The sequence below is a fragment of the Gopherus flavomarginatus genome, chromosome 1 (genome assembly GCF_025201925.1).
Source record: "Gopherus flavomarginatus isolate rGopFla2 chromosome 1, rGopFla2.mat.asm, whole genome shotgun sequence".
Classification (NCBI taxonomy): Eukaryota; Metazoa; Chordata; order Testudines; family Testudinidae; genus Gopherus; species Gopherus flavomarginatus.
The window spans coordinates 320,028,128-320,049,725 of record NC_066617.1 but is presented as its reverse complement, the minus strand read 5'-3'; the positions used below and the strand labels follow the sequence as shown (position 1 = coordinate 320,049,725).

At 42.6% G+C, this 21,598-nt stretch overlaps 2 protein-coding genes across 4 annotated transcripts in view; one reads left to right on the top strand and one right to left on the bottom strand.

The window, feature by feature from the left end:
- Window positions 1-15,412, bottom strand: part of ALG5 (ALG5 dolichyl-phosphate beta-glucosyltransferase) — a 46,041-nt gene extending 30,629 nt beyond the window's left edge. The window contains exons 1-3 of one of the 2 annotated variants that reach the window (XM_050937310.1): window positions 15,266-15,412; window positions 6,431-6,602; window positions 633-679 (exon numbers count right to left, since the gene is read on the bottom strand). In XM_050937310.1, coding sequence (XP_050793267.1) covers window positions 633-679; window positions 6,431-6,602; window positions 15,266-15,331 — 285 coding nt within the window. In that variant the 5' untranslated portion in view covers window positions 15,332-15,412. Of the gene's footprint in view, window positions 1-632; window positions 680-6,430; window positions 6,603-15,265 lie in introns of those variants that run through there. The other variant, XM_050937311.1, reaches the window with a different exon arrangement.
- Window positions 15,413-15,508: 96 nt separating this feature from the next.
- Window positions 15,509-21,598, top strand: part of EXOSC8 (exosome component 8) — a 48,366-nt gene continuing 42,276 nt past the window's right edge. The window contains exons 1-2 of one of the 2 annotated variants that reach the window (XM_050937280.1): window positions 15,509-15,582; window positions 19,662-19,698. In XM_050937280.1, the coding sequence (XP_050793237.1) occupies window positions 15,566-15,582; window positions 19,662-19,698 (54 nt within the window). In that variant the 5' untranslated portion in view covers window positions 15,509-15,565. The remainder of the gene's footprint in view (window positions 15,583-19,661; window positions 19,699-21,598) is intronic. The other variant, XM_050937281.1, reaches the window with a different exon arrangement.

Sequence of the window (21,598 nt, the reverse complement as noted above, 5' to 3'; positions counted from 1 at the left end):
TTGTACAGATGCACCAATATCATTTTGTAAATTTGCTATGATGATAAACATCCTTAAAGCAGTAACAGTCTGTTACCAATATGATATTTTAATGCTGCTAGATTACATGCTAACTGCTCTATCATAGGTAGTCTTATTTATTTTTAAGCTACCATAAAATGTTGAAAATCAATATTGCTATGAAGTGAACATGGAGGCTCTGAGTAGCCCTTACGTTAAAGATCAGAAGGAGTTCAAACTATGCCACGTTTTCTGAAACCTGTGCCTCATAAGCAGGTGACCAACCGTAACAGTGTTCGAAAAGCAGGATTTTAAAAACCTTGTGGGAATAGATAGTCTAAATTATATCGTCAGCTAACTTACTCCCCTATATGTTTATCCTGGATACGTATCGTGTGGCTACAAGTCGCTTCCAAGTGTAACAGTTAATTTTTATATTTCAGTAAAAATTGCCTTACATTGTACAGTCTGAAAAGAACTCATGAAGAGATGTTGCCAGGATAGAGTGCTTATCTTTTATTTGGATCATTTTATATTGCTTCTAGGCAGATCACAGAAATCCAAACAGGCAGTTTGTTTTCATATACTTACAAGGTTACTATATTTTAAATGAAAAAAAGAAAGTTTCACACCTGTCTTTTTTCAAGATAGTCTAAAGCTTCATCCATCATAAGAGGCACTGGAAGGCAAACAATACCACAAAAGCTGGTTTAAGGAAAGCATCAACAAAAGCATATTTAAAATATTTTCACATCCCAAAGAAGTCAGGTCTCCAGATAAAAAATACCCTTGACTTGAAAATATGGAAACAAAAAAACAAAATTACAGTTATAAATTTAATCCCATCTGGACTAAAAGTTAGGTTATCTGTATTTTACTTCCAGCTCTGCCACCAAAATCATTATGCAGTCACTAGCATTATGTAATTCCGTATGCCCGTTTCCCTCTTCCCAGATAGTAAATTATTTTTACAGGCTCTGATGCTGCAAAGACTTGTGCACTTTGGAGTTACTGGGGCTACTCGCAGTGTGTAATATTAAACTCATGTTAAGTCTTCAAAGAACTGGAGCCTTGTATTGTAAAGTCTTTTGGGAGGAAAGACCATTTCTTCATGAGTTTTTACAGAGCCTACCACTATGGGGCCTGACAGGAGCCTCTGGATGCTACTATTAATATAAAGACTTGACTTTTACAGGTGAAAATCACAAGTACTATAGGATTTAAATTCTGGTTTGTACTTAACATTGGGGATAATTTTTAATAAAATTGTTACATTAAATTACAGGCACAAAATAACTATGCAAAGAAATATGATTAGAAAAAGCAAATTAGCTGAGGCACTAGGCTGAGCACTAAATATTACCAGCATGAGCCAGCTGACAGCAACTGGGTAGACAGGTAGAGCAAATTGCCTCAGCAAAAAAAGTGTTGACTTTTGCAAATAGGGTGACCATCTGTGACTCCAACCCCTGCCCTTCCTGGACAGAGAGAGTACAGAACATCTGGGACACTTTCCTCCCTCCCCCAATATCAGGGGGTAGTAAAATTTCCTTTGAGGAGGGAAATCAACTACCTATCCTGAAAAAAAGCAATAATCCTGCCAATACTAATGAAACCACCACTCTAAACTAGTGACCTTGGAAACCATCACATTCTCTCCAACCTTTTTTCTAAGCGAGCTAACAGAAGACAGCAAAATACATCACTAACACTACCTGCCAGCTGTTAGTACCCTGGATCACTCTCAGTAAGGTTTCAGGCCAGGATATGCGACTGAGGGTATGTCTACACAGCAGTTCATGCCAGCCAACTCAAGTTCACAGGTCTCTGGCTGTGGGGCTGTTTCACTAAAGCACAGACTTCTGGGCTTGGGCTGAAGCCTAGGTTCTAGGACCTTGTGTGGTGGGAGGGTCCCAGAGCTCAGGCTCCAGACCGAGCCGGGAAGTCTACACTGCAATGAAACAGCCCCGCAGACCCAGTTCTACGAGCCCAAGTCACCTGGCATGGGCGAGCCCCTGGTTTTTCACTGCAGTTTAGACATACCTTGAGACAGCACTTATTGCTCTTGTGGCTGATCTGCTCATAGACAAGGACATACATACATGGCATCCTGGTGGCTCTCTCCGCAGAGAGACAGACAAAGAAAACATGGTCTGAAGTGCCAACAATAAGTAGACAGCATCCAGCTCCTTCACATCAAAAGGATCTTTCCATTTTAAAGTTAGTTGACTTGCCCAAGATCACACAGGAAGTGCATGGCAAAGCCAGGAATAGAACCAATATCTCCCAAACAACAAGACCATTCTTCCTTACTTCTGCCTGATTAAAGCCACTGGTATGGGCTCCAGAATGCAAAATTCTAAAACAATTAAACCATAAAGATACATTTTTTACTCCTAACCTCCATACTGACTTTAAGAGCCACTAAAGACCAGCTAAAAGTGATCTTTATAATCTTTAAGCAACCTAGTTTACTCCTGGAGGGATTCTGTGCCAAAAAATAAAAAATTATGCAAAATTCCGCATACTTTGTCAAAATAATGCAATATAATCACATCAGTTTCAATTGTTTTGGTAATTTGTTTAAACTATAATACAGAAATTTCACAATAACTATTCAGCATTTCCTAAACACATGAAAGTTAAGTTACAAACACTTGGTAACTAATACCCTGCATTCCAGTTATAATCCTGGATTTTCATTTAAATTACATTACAGAACACCAAACGGGGTGGGGGGGGGGGAGTAGAATGTCATTTTAAACTGCTCAGACTTTCACATATGGAAGTCATACAGTTTTGCTAATCATTGTCCTGGACCTGGCTGGGTACTTTGGGAAGTGCTCGGTTCTGATTGTCATGACATTTTATTGACTCCTTCGTAAGTGTTTTATTTGTCCTCAAAGTTTTTTTTTTTTTTTAAATGGGTAAGTAAAATAAATCCTGAGCTGTAATTTAATCCCACTGGGCCACTTTGGCACAGGAAAAGAGTGAGAAAGCACATAAGATCTTCCCAGCTGATTCTCTTACTGTCATTTAGGGCATGTCTACACTGGCAAAGTTACAGCGCTGGAAGTTACAGCACTGCTCAGATAGCACAGAAGGAAAACCGCTGTTGTGTGTTCACACTGACAGCTACCTGCACAGTAGCATATTCACACTTGTGGAGCTATTCAGAGCAGTGCCCTCCGGGCAGCTATCCCACAGAGCACCTCTTTCTCTTTTGTTGCTAAGACTTGTGGGAAGGCGGAAGGGGTCGCGGAGCATCCTGGGTCCTGTCCCAATGCCCCATGATGCATTGCTTCGCATCCCAGTAATCCCTGTGCTTCCGTCTGCATTTGGCACCATCTTTCAACGGTTTGTGTACTGTGCGCTCTGCCCTGCCTCGCCTCTTTCTGGCTTCAGAAATGGATCCCGAGCTGTTGACAAGAATGCTGTTCATACGGACCAACATGTCACGGGTGACAGTGAAGATATTCCTTAAACTACAAAGGCAAGAAGAGTGTGACATTGATCTTGCCACATGTAGTAGCTATGACACGAGAATACCTGTGGTATTCACGGAGGTGCTGACCACTCTGGAATGCCGCTTCTGGGCTTGGGAAGCAAGCACTGAGTGCTGGGATCACATCATGCATGTCTGGGATGACAAGCTGTGGCTGCAGAACTTTCGCATGAGGAAAGCCACACTCATGGGACTGTGTGATGAGCTCGCACCAGCCCTGCGGCACAAGGACACGAGAATGAGAGCTGCCATGCCACTGGAGAAGAGCATAGCGATTGCACTGTGGAAGCTGGCTACTCCAGACTGCTACGGATTGGTGGCTAACCAATTCAGAGTGAGAAAGTCAACTGTTGGAATCATGTTGATGCAAGTGTGCAAGGCCATTAACTGCATCTTGCTCCGAAAGACCGTGACTCTGGGCAACGGGAGATTGTGGATGACTCTGCATAAATGGGCTTCCCTAACTGCGGAGGGGTGATAGATGGCATGCACATTCCAATTCTGGCACCAGACCACCCAGCCACTGAGTACATTAATCGCAAGAGGTGTTTCTCAATGGTTCTCCAGGCGCTTGTGGATCACTGTGGGCGTTTCACAGACATTAACGCAGGCTGGTCTGGAAAGGTGCATGATGCATGCATCTTTCAGAACACTGGCCTGTTGAAGAAGCTGCAAGCAGAAACTTTCTTCCCAGACCAGAAGATCACTATAGGGGAAGTCAAAATGCCCATCGTGATCCTGGGAGACACTGTCTACCCCTTAATGCCGTGGCTCATGAAGCCATACACAGAGCAACTTGACAGCAGCAAGGAGCGCTTCAACAACAGACTGAGCAAGTGCACAATGACTGTGGAGCATGCATTCAGCTGTTTAAAAGCCTGTTGGCAATGCCTGTATGGAAAGCTGGACATGGCCGATGACAACATTCCATGCTTACAGCCGCATGCTGTACACTCCATAATATTTGTGAAGGGAAGGGTGAAAACTTCACTCAGGGTTGGACTGCAGAGGCTCAGCACCTGGAGGCTGAGTTTGAACAGCTGGAGACCAGGGATATTAGAGGGGTACAGCACAGGGCCATGAGGATCAGGGAGAGGAGAGAGTCAAACGAAAAATTCATCAGCAGGGAGGGGGCTGGGAGAATGGAAGGAATAGGGGAGTGAAGGTCTCAAGAAGAGGAGGGGTCCCAGGATGGCTACAGATTTGGGAAAGTCCAGGGATCATACTCAATCTTTTCCTTTGGAGTATGATGCACCGGGTGCTGTACTTCAGCAGGGCCAAACTGCAGACGGATGAGTGCTGAGTACAGTGGGTACTGGGAGTCCACACTGCTGGACTGTGAGGAGGGAGGAAAGGAATGCTGCGGGTAGAGAGCAGATCCAGGTGGTTGAAAAAAGTATGTTGGCAGTGTGTGAGGAGGTGTGGGGGCATGTGGGAAAGAGTTTTGAGACAGTGGCTGCAGGGGAGGGCGGGCACGGAGCTGCTCGGTTTGAAGAGCTAGTATCTCCTGGAGCATGTCCCCTTGGCGCTCCATAACTGTTAAGAGATGCTCCATGGCTTCTTTCTGGTGTGCCAGGCTCTCCTTTCATTCCCTCTTCTCGCTGATTGCCTGGTGTGTAGAGCAGGCATGGCCACGTGGAAAGATGCGCTGAAACCACTGCATGTCCCACTGAGCAAACAGGAAGGGGACTTTCATATTTGCAAAGGAATGTATGGGGTGAGGCTAGGGTGACCATGTGTCCTGATTTTGGGATCTTTTTCTTATATAGGCTCCTATTACACCCTACCCCTTGTCCCGATTTTTCACATTTGTTTTCTAGTCACCCTAGGTGGGGCTGACAGTTGGTCATCTGAAGGCAGGGCAGTAGAGTTCAAACCGATGGACAGAGTTGAGAACAGGCACTGTGGGACACCTCCCAGAGGCCAATTGCAGCGCTGTAATCACCACGTGTCTACACTGGCACCATAGCACTGTAGCCATGGTGCAGAAAGGTCTTGTTGTGGTGTTTTTTTTTTTTTTTTTTTTTTCCAAAAAAGAGTGCTGCATCTGCGCAGTTTCTGCACACTAAGTGGCTTGCAGTGTGTACACGTTCGGAGTTACAGCGCTCAAAACTGCTTTACTGTGCACAAACTTGCCAGTGCAGATGGGGTCTCTTAAGATTTTACATCACTCTGGCAATGTAGGGGCCTTAAAACTATTACAGGTTTTATGCTCCTGGGGGAATTGACTGAGAATGGGAACAGTTAACTAACAACAGGAACATTAACAATATTACTACTAGGCAGGCTGCTACATTTCTGCCTCTGGAACACAGCCTTCCTTCTGCATAAATAAAAGCCCTACGCCTCCATGCCCAGCGAGCTGCAGTAGCAAGCAGGAGGGACAGAGTCTCTCTTGCTTGTTGGCAGGTAGGTACGCCCCGCTCCCTGACAGTGATCAACGTCTCCGCTGCAGGCACACACGCCCAGCTCCCTTCTCCAGCAGTGATTTGTGTCTCTGAGGCTGCTCCAAGAACACTGGAACAGAGGCGCTGGCAGGGAAGAGGAACATGTCCCTTGGCAGATGTCTTTTGTGTTTTTCTGCGTGGGGGACACATAAATATGTGGGCCATATGAATTCTGTGCTTCCACAGGGGAGCAGAATTGTTACTAGTACTCCTGACAGAAACATCTACCCTTATTTGACAACATTTTAGTGACACTGGGTTCTTACAGAAAGTAGCTTAACTTCTGTTGCTAAAGAAAGCACATAGCTAGATTCTAAGTAGCTCTATGTGCAGAACTCCCATTTATTTGATTGTGACCTGGGAACTGGGTATGCAAAACGGCTACAGAATCTGGCCTGCAATTTTATATTGCTGACATTCACCAATAATGCAGAGCTAAGTTTAGCTCTTCAAAAAGAAAACAATGAAGTATTCTTACACCTGTCTTCCTCGTTGTATGAAGGCACAACAACAGAGAGCTCCTTTGTAGGAGGGTCATGTATGCTTGGTATAGATTCCTTCTTCCCTTCAGCATTTACAAAGAACTTCTCTTCTTCATGGCGATGAAAATTTGGCATTTTGGTGGCAGTTATATGGGCAACAATAATAATCTGTGATAAAAAGACAAAAACAAATGGTATTTGTGACAATGGTTCAGTAGCAAAGTCTACATTTATTGTTTGCATAACAGGATTCTGTTTAAGAGTTAAACAAACTATTTTAATTGGCTGAACAAGGGAGGATCAAATGTAGCTCACTGATACAGCCCACTAATCCATAGCCATTCCTATTACAAGCATGGTGGAGTGGTCTACTGAGGAGTGCTCTATTATCCACTGCCCAGATCAAAAAGGAACTTTACCTGTCAGGACTTATAGTCTTCATATGGCATTAAGCTGTTCTATTTTATGGAGACAAGGCATGACCTAAGTTTCCTGGCAAGTTGCCAGTGAAATTTTCAACTGGAAAAGATTTGAGTGGCTCTGCGATAAGGCACTGGCCCAAGCTACCATAAACTTGCCTCAAGGAACATTTTCTAGACCATGGTGTCTGCCAGGTCTAAACCTTGTAGCTATGTCCACTGTATTTATTGATAAATATTCACTAAAAACCATAGCGTGTAGCAAGCATTAGCAGCAACAACTATAATATTAAGCAATTCCATACAAGAAGCAAATCTTATCACATGTAAAACTGATATTAAATTATGTAATTAAGTGTAAAAACTTTTATTTACCATTAAAAATGTCACACACTCATAAACAGAGTGGAACACACACACACACGAATATCCCACATATCACCACCTCTATGAACAGACTAACTAGTAAAGAAGAGCTGGGTCACCATAATCTCCAGTAACCACAAACTTCAGTAACTATGGAATTATGTCTCAGGGCTTTCAGAAGTATGACCATAACTGAATAGGGAAAGAGGAGGGAAAAAAAACAATTAAATATATAGGTAATAAGTTTGCATGTCTTATAAATCCTATTTCTGGGTCTCCAGTGTGTCTAAAGTCTTATTTTCATCTTCTTATTTGTAATGAATTTGGGAAGAGACTGTTGACATCTGTGTCTTGTGCAGCACCAGACACACCACTGGCACTTACTAATAAGTCCTGCTGGTTTCTCCAACAGAGCTTCCAAGTTCTTTGAACAAAATCAAATACTTAAATGAATTTGTGGTTTAGATTTTCTTAACATTAGAAAAGTGTGCTTTTACCCTCAAACTAAATACTGTTATGGCTCCAGGTCATATCATCTAGATTTAAATTTAAGTTTTATTTATAGCTTAAATTCTAAATAACACCATTCCTTTTAAAACTGGGTCACAGCAAAATGGTTGAAGTCTGAAAGTTAGCAAGGGCAGTCTTCAGTACTTTGTTTGAAAGAAATTGGTTTTAAATTTCACAAAATGATGAAGTTTTGAAAATTGCATAGAACCTGATCCTACAGAGCATTGTGACCTCCCTCTCATTGGCTTCAGTGGTAACTGAAGACACTCAACATCTGCATACACCTCAGAAAGTTTTCTTTAATCTACAGCAGGGGTCGACAACCTACAGCACACGAGCCGATTTTTAATGGCATGCTGCTGCCTGCCTGAGTCCTTGCAGGCAGCAGTGTGCCATTAAAAATCTTGCCCAGCCCAGCCCGCTCTTCTCCACTCTCTGGTCCCCCGTCCCCTCCCCACATGGGGGCAGAAGTCTGGTCCTGCCAGTTCCCCTGCCTCTTCCAGTAGTGTGCTGGGTTCCTGCCCCTCCTCCACCTCTCCGTCCCTCCCTGCCAGCCGATCAGCTGATGGCTTTTGCGAGGGAGGGGGTCAGGAAGGAGCAGTCAGTGTGCTTGCTAATTCTGGCGGAGGCAGAGAAGAAGCGGGGGCAGGGCCTTGGGGCGGTGGGTGGAATAGGGGCATATCCCCTCCAGCCCTCTGCCCTTTCAGTTACTTCTATGGGCAGTTCGCAAATGAAAGTAGTTTTCTACCCAAGAGAAAAATCGACTGGCTTGAAACTGACCAGCTTGAAATGGTACACCCCGCTATACCGCAACCCTGCATTTAGTGCGATCCAATTTTTTGGACCTCGACCATCGTATTATAGTGGGGTTTCACTGTACCTATATAAGGAACAAATATTTTAAATGGCTCTTTAGCAGAGAAAGATATAACAAGATACAATGACTGGAGGATGAAGCTAGCCTGGAAATACGGTGTAAGTTTTAAATAGAATAATTGGAACAATTTACCAAGGGTTGTGGTGGATTCTCCATCACTGATAATTTTTAAATCAAGAATGGGTGGGTTTTTTAAAAGAAGCACTCTTGGAATAATTTTGAGGAAGTTCCATAGCCTGTGTGTTAGAGCTCTTTGTTAAGCTAAACTGATTGAGCACCTTGAGTGTACCATTATAAGGCATATTTCCTAATCCTTTAATCATTCTTGTGGCTCTTTTTTCAGAATGGTCTCCCATTTTTCAACACCCTTCTTGAATTGTAGACGTCAGAAATGGACACAGTATTCCAGCAGTGGTTGCATCAGTGCCAAATATAGAAGTAAAATAACCTCTCTGCTCCTACTTAAGATTTCCGTTTATGCATCCAAGGATCACATTAGCTCTTTTGACTACAGTGTTGCACAAAGAACTCATGTTCAGCCAATTATCCACCATGACCACCACATCTTTTTCAGAGTCCCTGCGTCCTAGGATATGGTCCCCTATGCTGTAAGTGTGGCCTACATTCTTTGTTGTAGATGTACACATTTACATTTATCCATATTAAAAGGCATAGTTTCCTTGCACCCAGTTTACCAAGTAATCCAGATTGCTCTGTATTAGTGACCTGTCCTCTTCATTATTTATCAATCCTCCAATTTTTATGTCATCTGCAAACTTTAACAGTGATGATTGTGTGATGTTCCCGGTCATTACTAAAATTATAATATCTCTTAGGCCAAAAACTGCTGCCTGCCAGACCCCTTTAGAAAAACACCTGTGCTTGATGATGATTCCCCATTTACAATTACATTCTGAGATCTAACAGCTAGCCAGCTTTTAATCAATTTAACGTGTTCCACATTAATTTTATATCATTCTAACTTTTTAATAAAAATGTGTGGTACCAAATCAAATACCTGTCAGAACTCTAAGTATATTACATCAACACTATTACCTTTATCAACCAAACTTATAATCTTATTAAAAAAAATCAAGTTCGTTTGTCAGGATCTATTTTCCATAAACTCATGTTGCCTGGCATTAATTATATCACCCTCCTTTAATACTTTATTGATCGAGTTCCGTACCAGCTGCTCCATTAACTTGCTGAAATCAATGTCAGACTGAAAAGCCTGTAATTACCTGGTCATCCTATTTACCTTTTAAAATATTGGCACAATTTTAGCTGTCTTCCAGTCTTTTCTGGAAACTCCCCTGTGTTCTAAGGATTATTGAAAATCTATGTTTAAGAGTCCAGCGAGCTCTTCAACCAGCTCTTTTAAAACTCTTGGATGCATATTATCTAGGCCTGATGTTTTAAAGATATCCAACTTATGTAGCTGCTGTTTAACATCTTCCAGAGAATGGAAAGAGAGTTACCATACGATATAACATCTTGTTTTTATCCCAAAATACAGAACAGAAATGTTTATTGAACACTTCTGCCTTTTCTGATTATTGATACTTCTACAACTTCCATCCATCCATAGACCAATGTCATTGGCAGGATTCTTTTTGTTCCTAATATAATTAAAACCCTCCTTATTGTCTAACTCTGTTGGTCAGAGATTTCTTAACTTGTGTCCTTTGCTTCTCCTATCAATTTTCTATGGTTCCTAGCTTCTGATTCATATTAATAATGATCAACTGCTATTTTTTACACATTTTTTTTAAATAGATACATTTGCTTCCCCAGGTTGGTTTTTGAAACCATTTTTCGTAATTGTGGCTTTTTGGGCATCTAGTAAAGCATTCTTAAACAACCCCCAATTATCATTCACATTTTTCTGATTAAATTCTTCCATCCAGCTGATTCAGCTCATGGTCTGCTTGTGAAGCCAGCAGAATTTTGAAGTGTGCAAATCTATTTCCTCCATATTTTATGTAATTTCCTTTTTATTTGACCCTCTGCTCCAGATGAACCACTAAAAAATTAAGGGGGGGGGGGAGGAGAGGGAGAATGGATGAACACACACAGCTAATTCAAATACTGTGTTAAGGTTGCAAGTTCAACCACTCAACATCATGAAATTTCCAAAGATAAAGTTGATCTGACAACTCTAATTCAGCCAGTTAACTTCACCGGCCCGAGCCGTGGGGGACCGTGGAGTTCTGAGCCCCAATGGGCAGTGGGGACCCCAAGAATTCCAAGTTGGGGCCTCCACAGATGCCCAGCCCCCGTGAACGCAGCTCCCCATTTTGTCGTGGATATTTTTAGTAAAAGTCACAGATAGTCACAGGCTTCTGTGAATTTTTTTTTTTTAATTGCCCGTGACCTGTCCGTGATTTTTACTGAAAATATCTGTGACAAAATCTTAGCCTTAGCTATAGTGCAAACCTGTATTATTTTTTGCTCCTTCCATTTGTTAAATTTCAATTCACCACATTTAATAAGAGTAATTAAGGTTTATATTTATCAACATAAATTAGTATCACCAAACTTCAGAGGGGTAAACTTGTTAGTTTGGATCTGTAAAAGTAGCAGAGTCCTGTGCCACCTTATAGACTAACAGACATATTGGATGCATCCAACGAAGTGATTATTCACCCACGAAAGCTCATGCTCCAATACACCTGTTAGTCTATAAGGTGCCACAGGACTCTTTGCTGCTTTTATCACCAAACTTTTGTGATTGATCTGACAATCTTAATGTTATATTAGTGTCACGGTTTAAAAATGATTGTATGTACATCAATATATTCAAGCAATTTAAAAAAAAAAGATGCCAAATGTAATTAGATCATGGTATGGACTATTTAGAAATGACTGGGTTAAAGACATTTTTTTTTCAAAGTTTAATCACCTAAAATATTAGCACAACCCAGAAATCAGTCATCCATGTTGGCTGTGTATAATTATGCACACATGGAACTTTACTCACTTGCACAGATCCATTAAAGTCAGCGAGAGTATTCATGTGCATAAAGTTAGCCACAAATGTGACTTCAAGATTTGGGCTTAAATGACATTTCTAACTTCTAAAATGAAATTGTATTTTACCCCTCCTTTACTCCTCCCCCCCCACCCAAAAAAGTGCCTTAACTGTGGAATGACATGTATGTAATACCGTTGACTACCAGTCCTATCTGGGTTTCCACATGCTACAGACTTCCCAGTGTTCTAGCTGAGAACATTATGTTTCTAAATGATTAAAAAACAAAACTTGAAAAAAGAAAAACAAAAAATTGTTTGTGTTATAAAAGAAAAGAAATAGAATACTGTTTGCAGTTCATTTATAAAGCCAGCTAGGTTTGTTTAGTTAAATTAGGTTTTATGACAGGTATTTTGTAACAGACCATAACCCATAATATATGGAATACCTGCAGCAGTTCAAAAAAAAACCTGGCACAGTTGCAGTCACAATTGTGTCCAGTTTCGTATTTTAACAAAACTGCAGTGTTTAAACCGATAAGCCACAGGTGAAAAAGCACTTCACTGAGATTAGATAACATTGTATGAGATGAAGGATGAATACCTTTCCACACCAGTTTGCCAACCCAGTGGGACAGTCTTTATACTAGGTTCAAAGGGGGCAGATGACAAAAGATGTAGATATAAAGAAAATGTGCCCTTACCAGAGGGCTAGATGTTTGGGATGGAATGAAGAATTACAATACGGTCATAGGAGCAGCAAGAGGTAAAAAGAGTGGGAGAATCTGCTCAACATCTTACATGTCTATATATAAATGCAAGGAGTATGGGGAATAAACAAGAAGAATTGGAAGTATTAGTACAATAGCTAACTTATGATTTAAGAGGCGAGTTGGATGAATCTCAATTGCAAAATTGGTATAGAGAGGTATAGCTTGTTCAGGAAGACAGACGGACAAAAATGGGAGTAGACGTTGGATTACATACTAAGAATATATACATTTGTTCTGAGATCCAGGTGGTGGTGAAAGTTTAAAGTCCCGAGGTGAAGAAAAAACAGAAAAACAAAGAAACAGGCACAGTATCATATCAGTGGTCTACAATAAACCACCACATCAGAGGCAATGGATGAGTCATTTCTAGAACAAATGATAGAAATATCCAAAACACAAGACCTACTCAACCATCTGTCGGAAAAGTACACAAAGTGTCCTATAAATTCTTGGACTGTATTGGGGACAACTTTTTTCAGAAGGTAGAGGAAGTAACCAGTGAGACATCCACTTTAAACTTGATTCTCATTAACAGGGAAGAATGAGTTGCAAATCTGAAAATGTAAGGCAATTTTGGTGAAAGTGATAATGAAATGATAAATTTCCTAATTCTAAGGAAAGGAAGGAGCTGCTGAATAAGGACAGTGGACTTCAAAGAAGAAGACTTTATCATACTCAGGGAATAGTAGGTAAGGTCCCACGGAAAGAAAATCTAAGGGAAAAAGGAGTTCAGGGGAGAGAGTTCCTCACAGAGACAATATTAAAGGTGCAACAGCAAACTATCCCAATGCAAAGGAAAGACAGGCCTAATACTAAGAGGCTAATATGGTTGCATTAGGAGATCTTTAATGACCATTGTGAAAATCAAAAAGGAATCCTATAAAAAACGAAAATATAAACAAATTGCTAAGGAGGAGTACAAAAGAATAGCACAGGCATGTACGGACAAAATCAGAATGGCTCAGGCACAAAATGAGTTACACTTACCAAAGGCAATAAGAGGCTCTATAAATACATTAGGAAAAATAGAAGATGAAGGAAACATACTACTAAGCAAGCAAAGAAAGTTAATAATAGGTAACATCAAGAAGTCTGAGGTGTATAACTATTTTGCTTCAGTCTTTACTAAAAAGTTTTTTTTGGTGACCAGATACATAACACAATATTAAGAGCAAAGGAGACGGAACACAATCCAGAATAGGGAATGAACTGGTTAAAAGAATATTGAGGTAAATTAGATATATTCAAGATGGCATGGCCTCATGAAATTAATTACAGGTTACTTAAAGAACTAGTTGGGGATCCTGGAAGTGATTATCAGCCCAGAAGACTGAAGAAGGGCAAACATATTACTTATCCTCAAAAGAGGGGAAGGGCAGAGAAATAAGAGCTCAGGGAATTATAGACCAGTTAGTCTAACTTTGATACCTGGAAAGATTTATAAGCACCTAGAGGTGATTAGGGCAATAAGTAATAGCCAACATGGATTTGTCAAAAACAAATCATCCCAAACCAACCTACTTTCCTTCTGTAAGGGGCTACCAGCCTAGCGGCAGAAGTGATATATCTTGATTTTAGTAAGGCTTTTGACAGTCCCATAAGCAAACTAGGGACATGTGGTCTAGATTAAATTGCTATAAAGTGGGTACATGACTGGCTGAAAGACCATACTCAAGGAGTAGTTATCAATGGTTCGCTGTGAAGCTGTGAGGAAATACCTAGTGAGGTCCCTCAAAGATCTGTTGTGGGTCCAGAACTATTCAATGTTTTCATTAAGAACTTGGATAATGGAGTGGAGAGTATACTTATAACATTTGCAGATGGCACCAAACTGTAAAGTCTTGCAAGCACTTTGGAGGACAAAGGCAGATTCAAAATGATCTTGACAAATTGGTCTAAAATCAACAAAATGAAATTCAATAAAGACAAATGCGAAGTACTACACTTAGGGGGAAAAAATCAATTGCAGAACTACAAAATGGGGAATAACGGGCTAGCTGATAAGAACAGTACTACTGCAAGGGATCCGGGGCTTATAGTGGATGACAGTGGATGACAGACTGAACCTGAGCCAACAAACAGGCTGCACGTGCAAAAAAGGCAGGAATGTCAGATGCAAGGTGGGGGAAAGTAACTGTCCTGGTTTACTCAGCACTGGTGAGGCCTCAGCAGGAGCACCGTGCCCTGTTTTGGAGACTACACTTTAGGAAAGATATAGACAAATTGGATTAAATCCAGAAGAGAGCAGCAAAAATGATAAAGGATTTAGAAAATCTGCTGTATGAGGACAGGTTAAAAACACTGGGCTTTAGTGCTGAGAAGCGCTGACTAAGGTGGGACCAGATGAGAGTCTGCAAATACCACAAGGGGTGTTACAAAGAGGTGCGTGGCCCTTCCTCAGCCATCAGCTCCTCCCTAGCGCCCCCCCCCACAGTTTGGGGTCCAGCCGCCCCACCCCGTCGGGGCTCCGGGCTGCTCTCCCCTGGGAAGGGATAAGCAGGGCCTCACCCAGCGAGGGGCTCCGGCTCTCAGCTCTCTCGGGGGCTGCCCTGTTTGCGGTGCGATGACCCCGTCCGAGCCGGGGCTCCTTCTTCCCACTGTCGGGGGCCGGGGGACTCCCTCTCCCCGCGGAGGGGTCTCTCCCCCCACTCTCGGGGGCGGGGGGGTCTCTTCCCGCGGGCGGGGGGTGTCTACCCCCACTCTCGGGGGCGGGGGGTCCTCTCCCCGCGGAGGGGTCTCTCCCCCCACTCTCGGGGGCGGGGGGGTCTCTTCCCGCGGGCGGGGGGTGTCTACCCCCACTCTCGGGGGCGGGGGGTCCTCTCCCCCCACTCTCGGGGGCGGGGGGGTCTCTTCCCGCGGGCGGGGGGTGTCTACCCTCACTCTCGGGGGCGGGGCACTAGGCTCCGCACTCACCAGGCTCAGGGCTGCGGCCGCCAAGGCAGCGAGCGCCGCGACCGCGTCAGCCAGGAGCGGCTCCATGGTCCATACCCGGCGCGGCCCTATGGGGCAGCTCCAGCGATGCGGAAGCAGCTCCCGGACGCGGCGCTGACAGCAAAGCGCAGCGGCGAGAGCAGCCGCTTATCAGTGCGGCCGCGCTCCACAGCGCCCCCTACCGGCCGCTCCGCGCAGCCAGCGTGTCCCCCCAGAGTGTCACGCGGCAGAGGAAGTCGCTCCCGACCCGGAAGCGGCTCGCGCACGGGCGGAAGTGAGACTATGGCGGCCGGATTCAAGTAAGTGACGGGGCGAAGCAGCTTCTTGTTCCGGCCTGGCGTTCGCTCCCCGCTGCCTCGGGAGCCGAGCGGCCCCGGCCGGGCGGGACCGGTGCAGCCGCCGGGCCCGGCGCCACCAGTCGCCTCAGCGGGGCTCTCTCAGCCCCCGCACTGGCCGCGCGAGGAGCCGGGAACGCGGCACGCGGCTGCCTGGAAGCTGCCCTGGGCCCAGGCCGCTGCCGAGCCCGCAGGTGGGCGGGTTTAGCCTCCAGCTGGACCGACCCGCTGCCTGCTCGTGCCGTGCCCAGAGCTCTGCCAGGCCCCGGAGCTGGGAACCGCCCCCCGGTATCCGCGGCGCCTGCTCTCAGTGGGGGCGGGAGAGAAACGCGCCGCCTAGGAGACCCCCCGCCCCCACCTTCCCTGGGCAGAGCTGATCCACCCTCTCCTTGTTACTGGTGATCGTGGAATCGAGAGCCGCAGGGCATGTGTCCTGCATGCACTTGGCACATGTGTAACCTTATGCATGTGAGTAATCCAGGTGAATTCACTTGGGCTCCCCATATATATTACAGTTCTGCACAAGCATCATGCTATTTATGGCCCTTAGGGTCTATTAGAAAATCAACATTTTATTTTACCCTCTTCCTCTGCAACATATAAAAAACAACTTAGTTTATTTTTCATTAAATCCAAATGTAGCTATAGTCCAAAACTAAAAACTTAGTTCAGAGGCAGTTAAAGCTATTAAGGTTTTAGGTCAGTAATAGGAATGTGCCTTTTCAGTGTCCAGTGAAGGGGAGAGACCAGCCCCTTACCTTACTACATGCCCTCTCAAATTATCCACTTTCAATGCAACATTGCAGTTTACCAAAGAAAAGTTCCTTCTGCTTCAAGGAGTTACAGAAGTACACTATTCTTCCCACATTCATAAGCCTTGTAGTGTAACTCACACCCGTAACTGCTGTCTCATACTTTTGCCAAAAAGCATTTCATTCCCAGTAATATTGACCCCCACATATGTGAAATATTTTTTGGGTAACAAAGTGAGATTGCAGGTTAAAGATTTTTTTTTTTAAGTGAGAGCTAATCTTAACGAGCTACGGTATTTTGAAACATGTGGATCTCTGTCTATGCCAGAGGAAAAGTCTTGGTGGAAGTCATAGCAACTATAATCTCTTCCTAATCAAAACAAGGCCCAGGCATTAGTTTTTGGAGTGGAGGGATCCATCTGGAGACAATTAGAGGAAAGTGGGTGTTAAGTGTAAGGACTGGTTGGACAAGGAGTCTGTTCGCAGGCATTTGGGGGAGGGTTGTTTCTGCATTGACCCAACTATCTTTTGCTTCTCCTCTATGTCTCTCAGTCAGGCTACGTCTACACTACAGCATAAAATCGAAATTACTAAAACCGGTTTTATAAAACCGATATTAAAATCGATTTTATGCGTCCACACTAGGGCACATTAATTCGGTGGTGTGCATCCATGGTCCTAAGCTACTATCGATTTCCGGAGCGGTGCACTCTGGGTAGCTACAGTAAAAGAATGAGACCAATAACTTCGATTTCCGTCCACACTAACCCTAAATCGATATAGTAATATCGATTTTAGGGTTACTCCTCTCGTTGGGGAGGAGTACAGAAACCGATTTTAAGAGCCCTTAAAATCGATTTAAAGTGCCTTGTAGTGTGGACGGGTACAGCGTTAAATCGATTTAACTGTGTAGTGTGGACCAGGCCTCAGTTAAATGGGGGCATAGTAGACAGCATTGCCTGAGCCAGTGAGGAATAGCCCTTATGTCCATGCTAGTTGGGGATATCTCAAGGAACACCAACAGGGATTAACATTACTCTCGTGCTCGTAAATTGTCTGAACTTTGTCGGGTTTATGTTGTCTCAGAAAACATAATAAAAGTTCTCAGAGTTACTATGTCCATGACTTTTCTCCAAAAATATTTGTTTGAACAAAACCTGAGAAGGCCTTCTCTCCTGGAAATGTCATTTTAATGTCTGTGCTGCAGTGTCATAACAATTTCTGGCTGTGGAACATTCTATTTTAGTTTCTATGTTCGCTGTCTTAGCAACTCTCTGATTTGAAAAATTGTGTCGTCATAAAGGATATGCAGAAACAGCCTGCAGCATTAAATTCTTTGTTAAAAATGCTGTTGTCATACTACATACATTGTTATATTTGTAACTTCTTTGAAGAAAAGGATTATTTATTTATGCTCCAAATAAACATAGGTAGATATAGGATATATATAACGTGAATTCTTTAATTTTATCTTAAATTTGGTTAAGGAAATACATTTGTGTTGTAAAGAAAGGCCCTGAGAAGCAAAGTAGAGGGAAGGACTGGAAAAGAAGAAGTGATAAGGCCAGAAGGAATAAAGTAGGGAGGATATGTGGTTCAAAGAATAACTAATGGGATAAGGGGAAGTTTCTAAAAAGAAGGCTTCTGACAAATAGGGGTGACTGCAGATGGTTTTAAATCAAATAAAGAGAATCTGTCTTAAAATGAGCCAACATGGCCCTTCACCAACCCACACACCACTGTTAGAGCCTATGTGAACCCAGGTGCAATGGGAAAACTGTTGTGACAGCAAGGAGGAGGGGAAGAAAGCCCTTGGGAAGACATTTCATCTGAATTAGGACTGGAAATAAGGGTGAACTGTCTCAGATTTGACTTCAGCTGAAAACCAGTAATTGTTAATGACATTGCTTTGTTAAAGGGCATAAAAAGTAAGCTATTAAAGGGTCCCTTGCTAATACCTGCCTGATGCGTTGCAGCTGACCAATATGGGTCTAAGCACTGGATTTAGCTCATTTGTAAGTAATTGATGAAATGCTTATAAATGTTTTGTTACTGTTTGGATGTAGTAAATTGCTTAGTATTTAGGCTTTTTAGGCATGTTTAGAGCAACTACATATTGGATTAAATAAAGGAATTTATGCTTAAATTGGTTTTTGATTTCCCATATTAAGAATTTCAAATATTATTAATACCAACAGTTGAGTAATGTGTGAATCAAAAGTCAGATTTCAGTATGTTATACACATTTTACAATAGGGCTCGGAGAACTTAGATTGTAAACTCTTCAGGTACCAAATAATAATACAAAGGTGACACCACACTGAAAATTTAAAAAAGTGGTAATTTTTGAAGCAGTCATGTTGTGTATGCATAAACCAATTAATCATCAAACTAATCGAAAAAAATCAAATACTACATCAATTTTAATTTGCAACATTTCTTAAAAAATATTTAACACTCCTAACTGAATCAAATCTCTTATGCAGCCATAACTATGGTATTGCTATGAACTCCATCATAATACTAGCTTTTACAGATTCTCAGTTTTCAAGCTAGGGTTTTTTATGTATGCCAGTGGTTCCTAAATTTGTTCCGCCGCTTGTGCAGGGAAAGCCCCTGGTGGGCCGGGCCAGTTGGTGTACCTGCTGCGTCCGCAGGTTCGGCTGATCGCGGCTCCCAGTGGCTGCGGTTTGCTGCTCCAGGCCAATGGGAGCTGCTGGAAGCGGCAGCCAGTACGTCCCGCGGCCCGCATGGCTTCCAGTAGCTCTCATTGGCCTGGCCCTGAACCCTGGCCATTGGGAGCTGCGATCGGCTGAACCTGCGGACGTGGCAGGTACACAAACTGGCCCAGCCTGCCAGGGGCTTCCTCTGCACAAGCGGCGGAACAAGTTTGGGAACCGCTGATGTATGCAGTTACATAAGCTGCAATAAAGGGTGGGTTTTGTTGTGGGATGATGGAGTAAAGTATCTCTCCCATTTTTCAAAATTCACTCTTTCTAACCCTTTTTCAAAGCCCTTGCCATAAGGCAACCATGTCTCCGAAACCTAGGAGTTCTGGTGTCAAAATGATCAGAAAGAACATTGTAGAGGGCTCTAGTCTTTCTGAAATTGTCACTCACTTGGCTAATGTGCTGCGTCCACAGCATTGTCAGCCAAGGAACAAATACAGAGCTTGACTCTGAAACTCAGATGTCCACTGAGTAACACTTGCTTTTCTGCTAGACTTTAGTTAGCCATGTACTTTGTAAAACAGATTATGCATATGAATTTTAAATTTTGTGTCTATTTTAGAACTGTGGAACCTTTGGAATATTACAGGCGATTTTTGGTGAGTAAAGCATCATGTATACATAAGTTAAATAAACTTAGAATATATTTTTCTCATACAGCTACTGTACCTCTGTTGCTGTTCTCTTTAAATAAATAAACTCCAATGGGGTTTTGCTTTTTCTTAAAGCCTTTTGTAAAAGAAAATCTTTCAGACTTCAGGACAGAGACTTTCTATTCTATGGCTGTGATCGATCCTGTGAGTGCTTATGTACATGTGACTGGTTTCATTGGCCTCAAAGGGACTGCTAAGTGGATGAAGTTAAACGTGCTTAAGTGTATACAGGAATGAGGCCTTGGTTTGTACAGTGCCTTGCACAATGGGAGCCCGACCAGGGTGGTGGCTTTCAGGTGCTACCAAAGTACAAATAATAAATAATATCACTGACCGTGTCCTTGAAAAAGACAAATTCTAAGTCTACATTAATAATACATGTTAAACAAAAGGTAATAGAAGATAATAAGATGAAAGCAACAGCATGGATTGTCAAGAACAAATTGTGTCAAACCAGCGTAATAGCTTTCTTTAATAGGGTAACAAGCCTTTTGGGAAATGATAGATGTGGTATATCTTGACTTTAATAAGGCTTTTGATACTGTCTCATATGACAGTCTCATAAACAAACTAGGGAAATATAACCTAAATGGAGCTACTATAAGGTGAGTGCATAACTGGTTGGAAAATTGTTCCCAGAGAGTAGTTATCAGTGGTTCACAGTCAAGCTGCCAGGGCATCTTGAGTGGGGTCCCACAGGGATCAGTTTTGGGTCCAGTTCTGTTCAATATCTTCATCAATGATTTAGATATTTATAAAGTTTGCGGACAATGCCAAGCGGGGAGAGGTTGCAAGTGCTTTGGAGGATAGGATTAAAATTCCAAATGATATGGACAAAGTGGAGAAATTATTTGAAGTAAATAGGATGGACTTCAATAAGGACAAATGCAAAGTACTCCACTTAGGAAGGAACAATCAGTTGCACACATGCAAAATGGGAAATGACTGCCTAGGAAAGAGTACTGCAGAAAGGGACCTGGGGGGTCATAATAGATCATAAGCTAAATTGAGTCAACAATGTAACACTCTTGCAAAGAAAAACAAACAAAACAAATATCATTCTGGGATGTATTAGCAGGAGTGTTGTAAGGAAGACATGAGAAGTGATTCTTTTACTCTATTCTATGCTGATTAGGCCTCAATTGATGTATTGTGTCCGGTTCTGGGTGCCACATTTAAGGAAAGATGTGGATAAATTGGAGAAAGTCCAGAGAAGAGCAGCAGAAATGATTAAAGGTCTAGAAAACACGACCTGTGATGGAAGATTGAAAAAATTGGGTTTGTTTAGTCTGGAGAAGAGAAGACTGAGAGGGGACATGATAACATTTTTCAATTACATAAAAGGTTGTTACAAGAAGGAGGGAGAAAAATTGTTCTCCTTAAGCTCTGGGGATAAGACAAGATTCAATGGGCTTAAATTATAGAAAGGGCGGTTTAGGTTGACATTAGGAAAAAATTCCTAACTTTCAGGGTGGTTAAGCACTGGAATAACTTGCCGAGGGAGGTTGTGGAATCTGCGTCATTGGAGATTTTTAAGAGCAAGTTAGATAAACACCTGTCAAGGATAGTCTAGATCTAGATAATATTTAGTCCTGCCATGAGTGCAGGGGACTGGACTAGATGACCTCTTGAAGTTTCTTCCAGTCCTATGATTCTTTAACTATATACACCACTGCAGCAACATCAAGTAACAGGTAAATCCAAGATGTCTGTGGTCAATTTCAACCCCTGTAGATGTGGCTACAGAAGTAATGTAAGATAACTTGGGAGTGATACTATAAACAAATACTATTAAAGTGATATATGTATTAATCAAGCCAATAATTCTTTAATTGTGAGAGGTTGT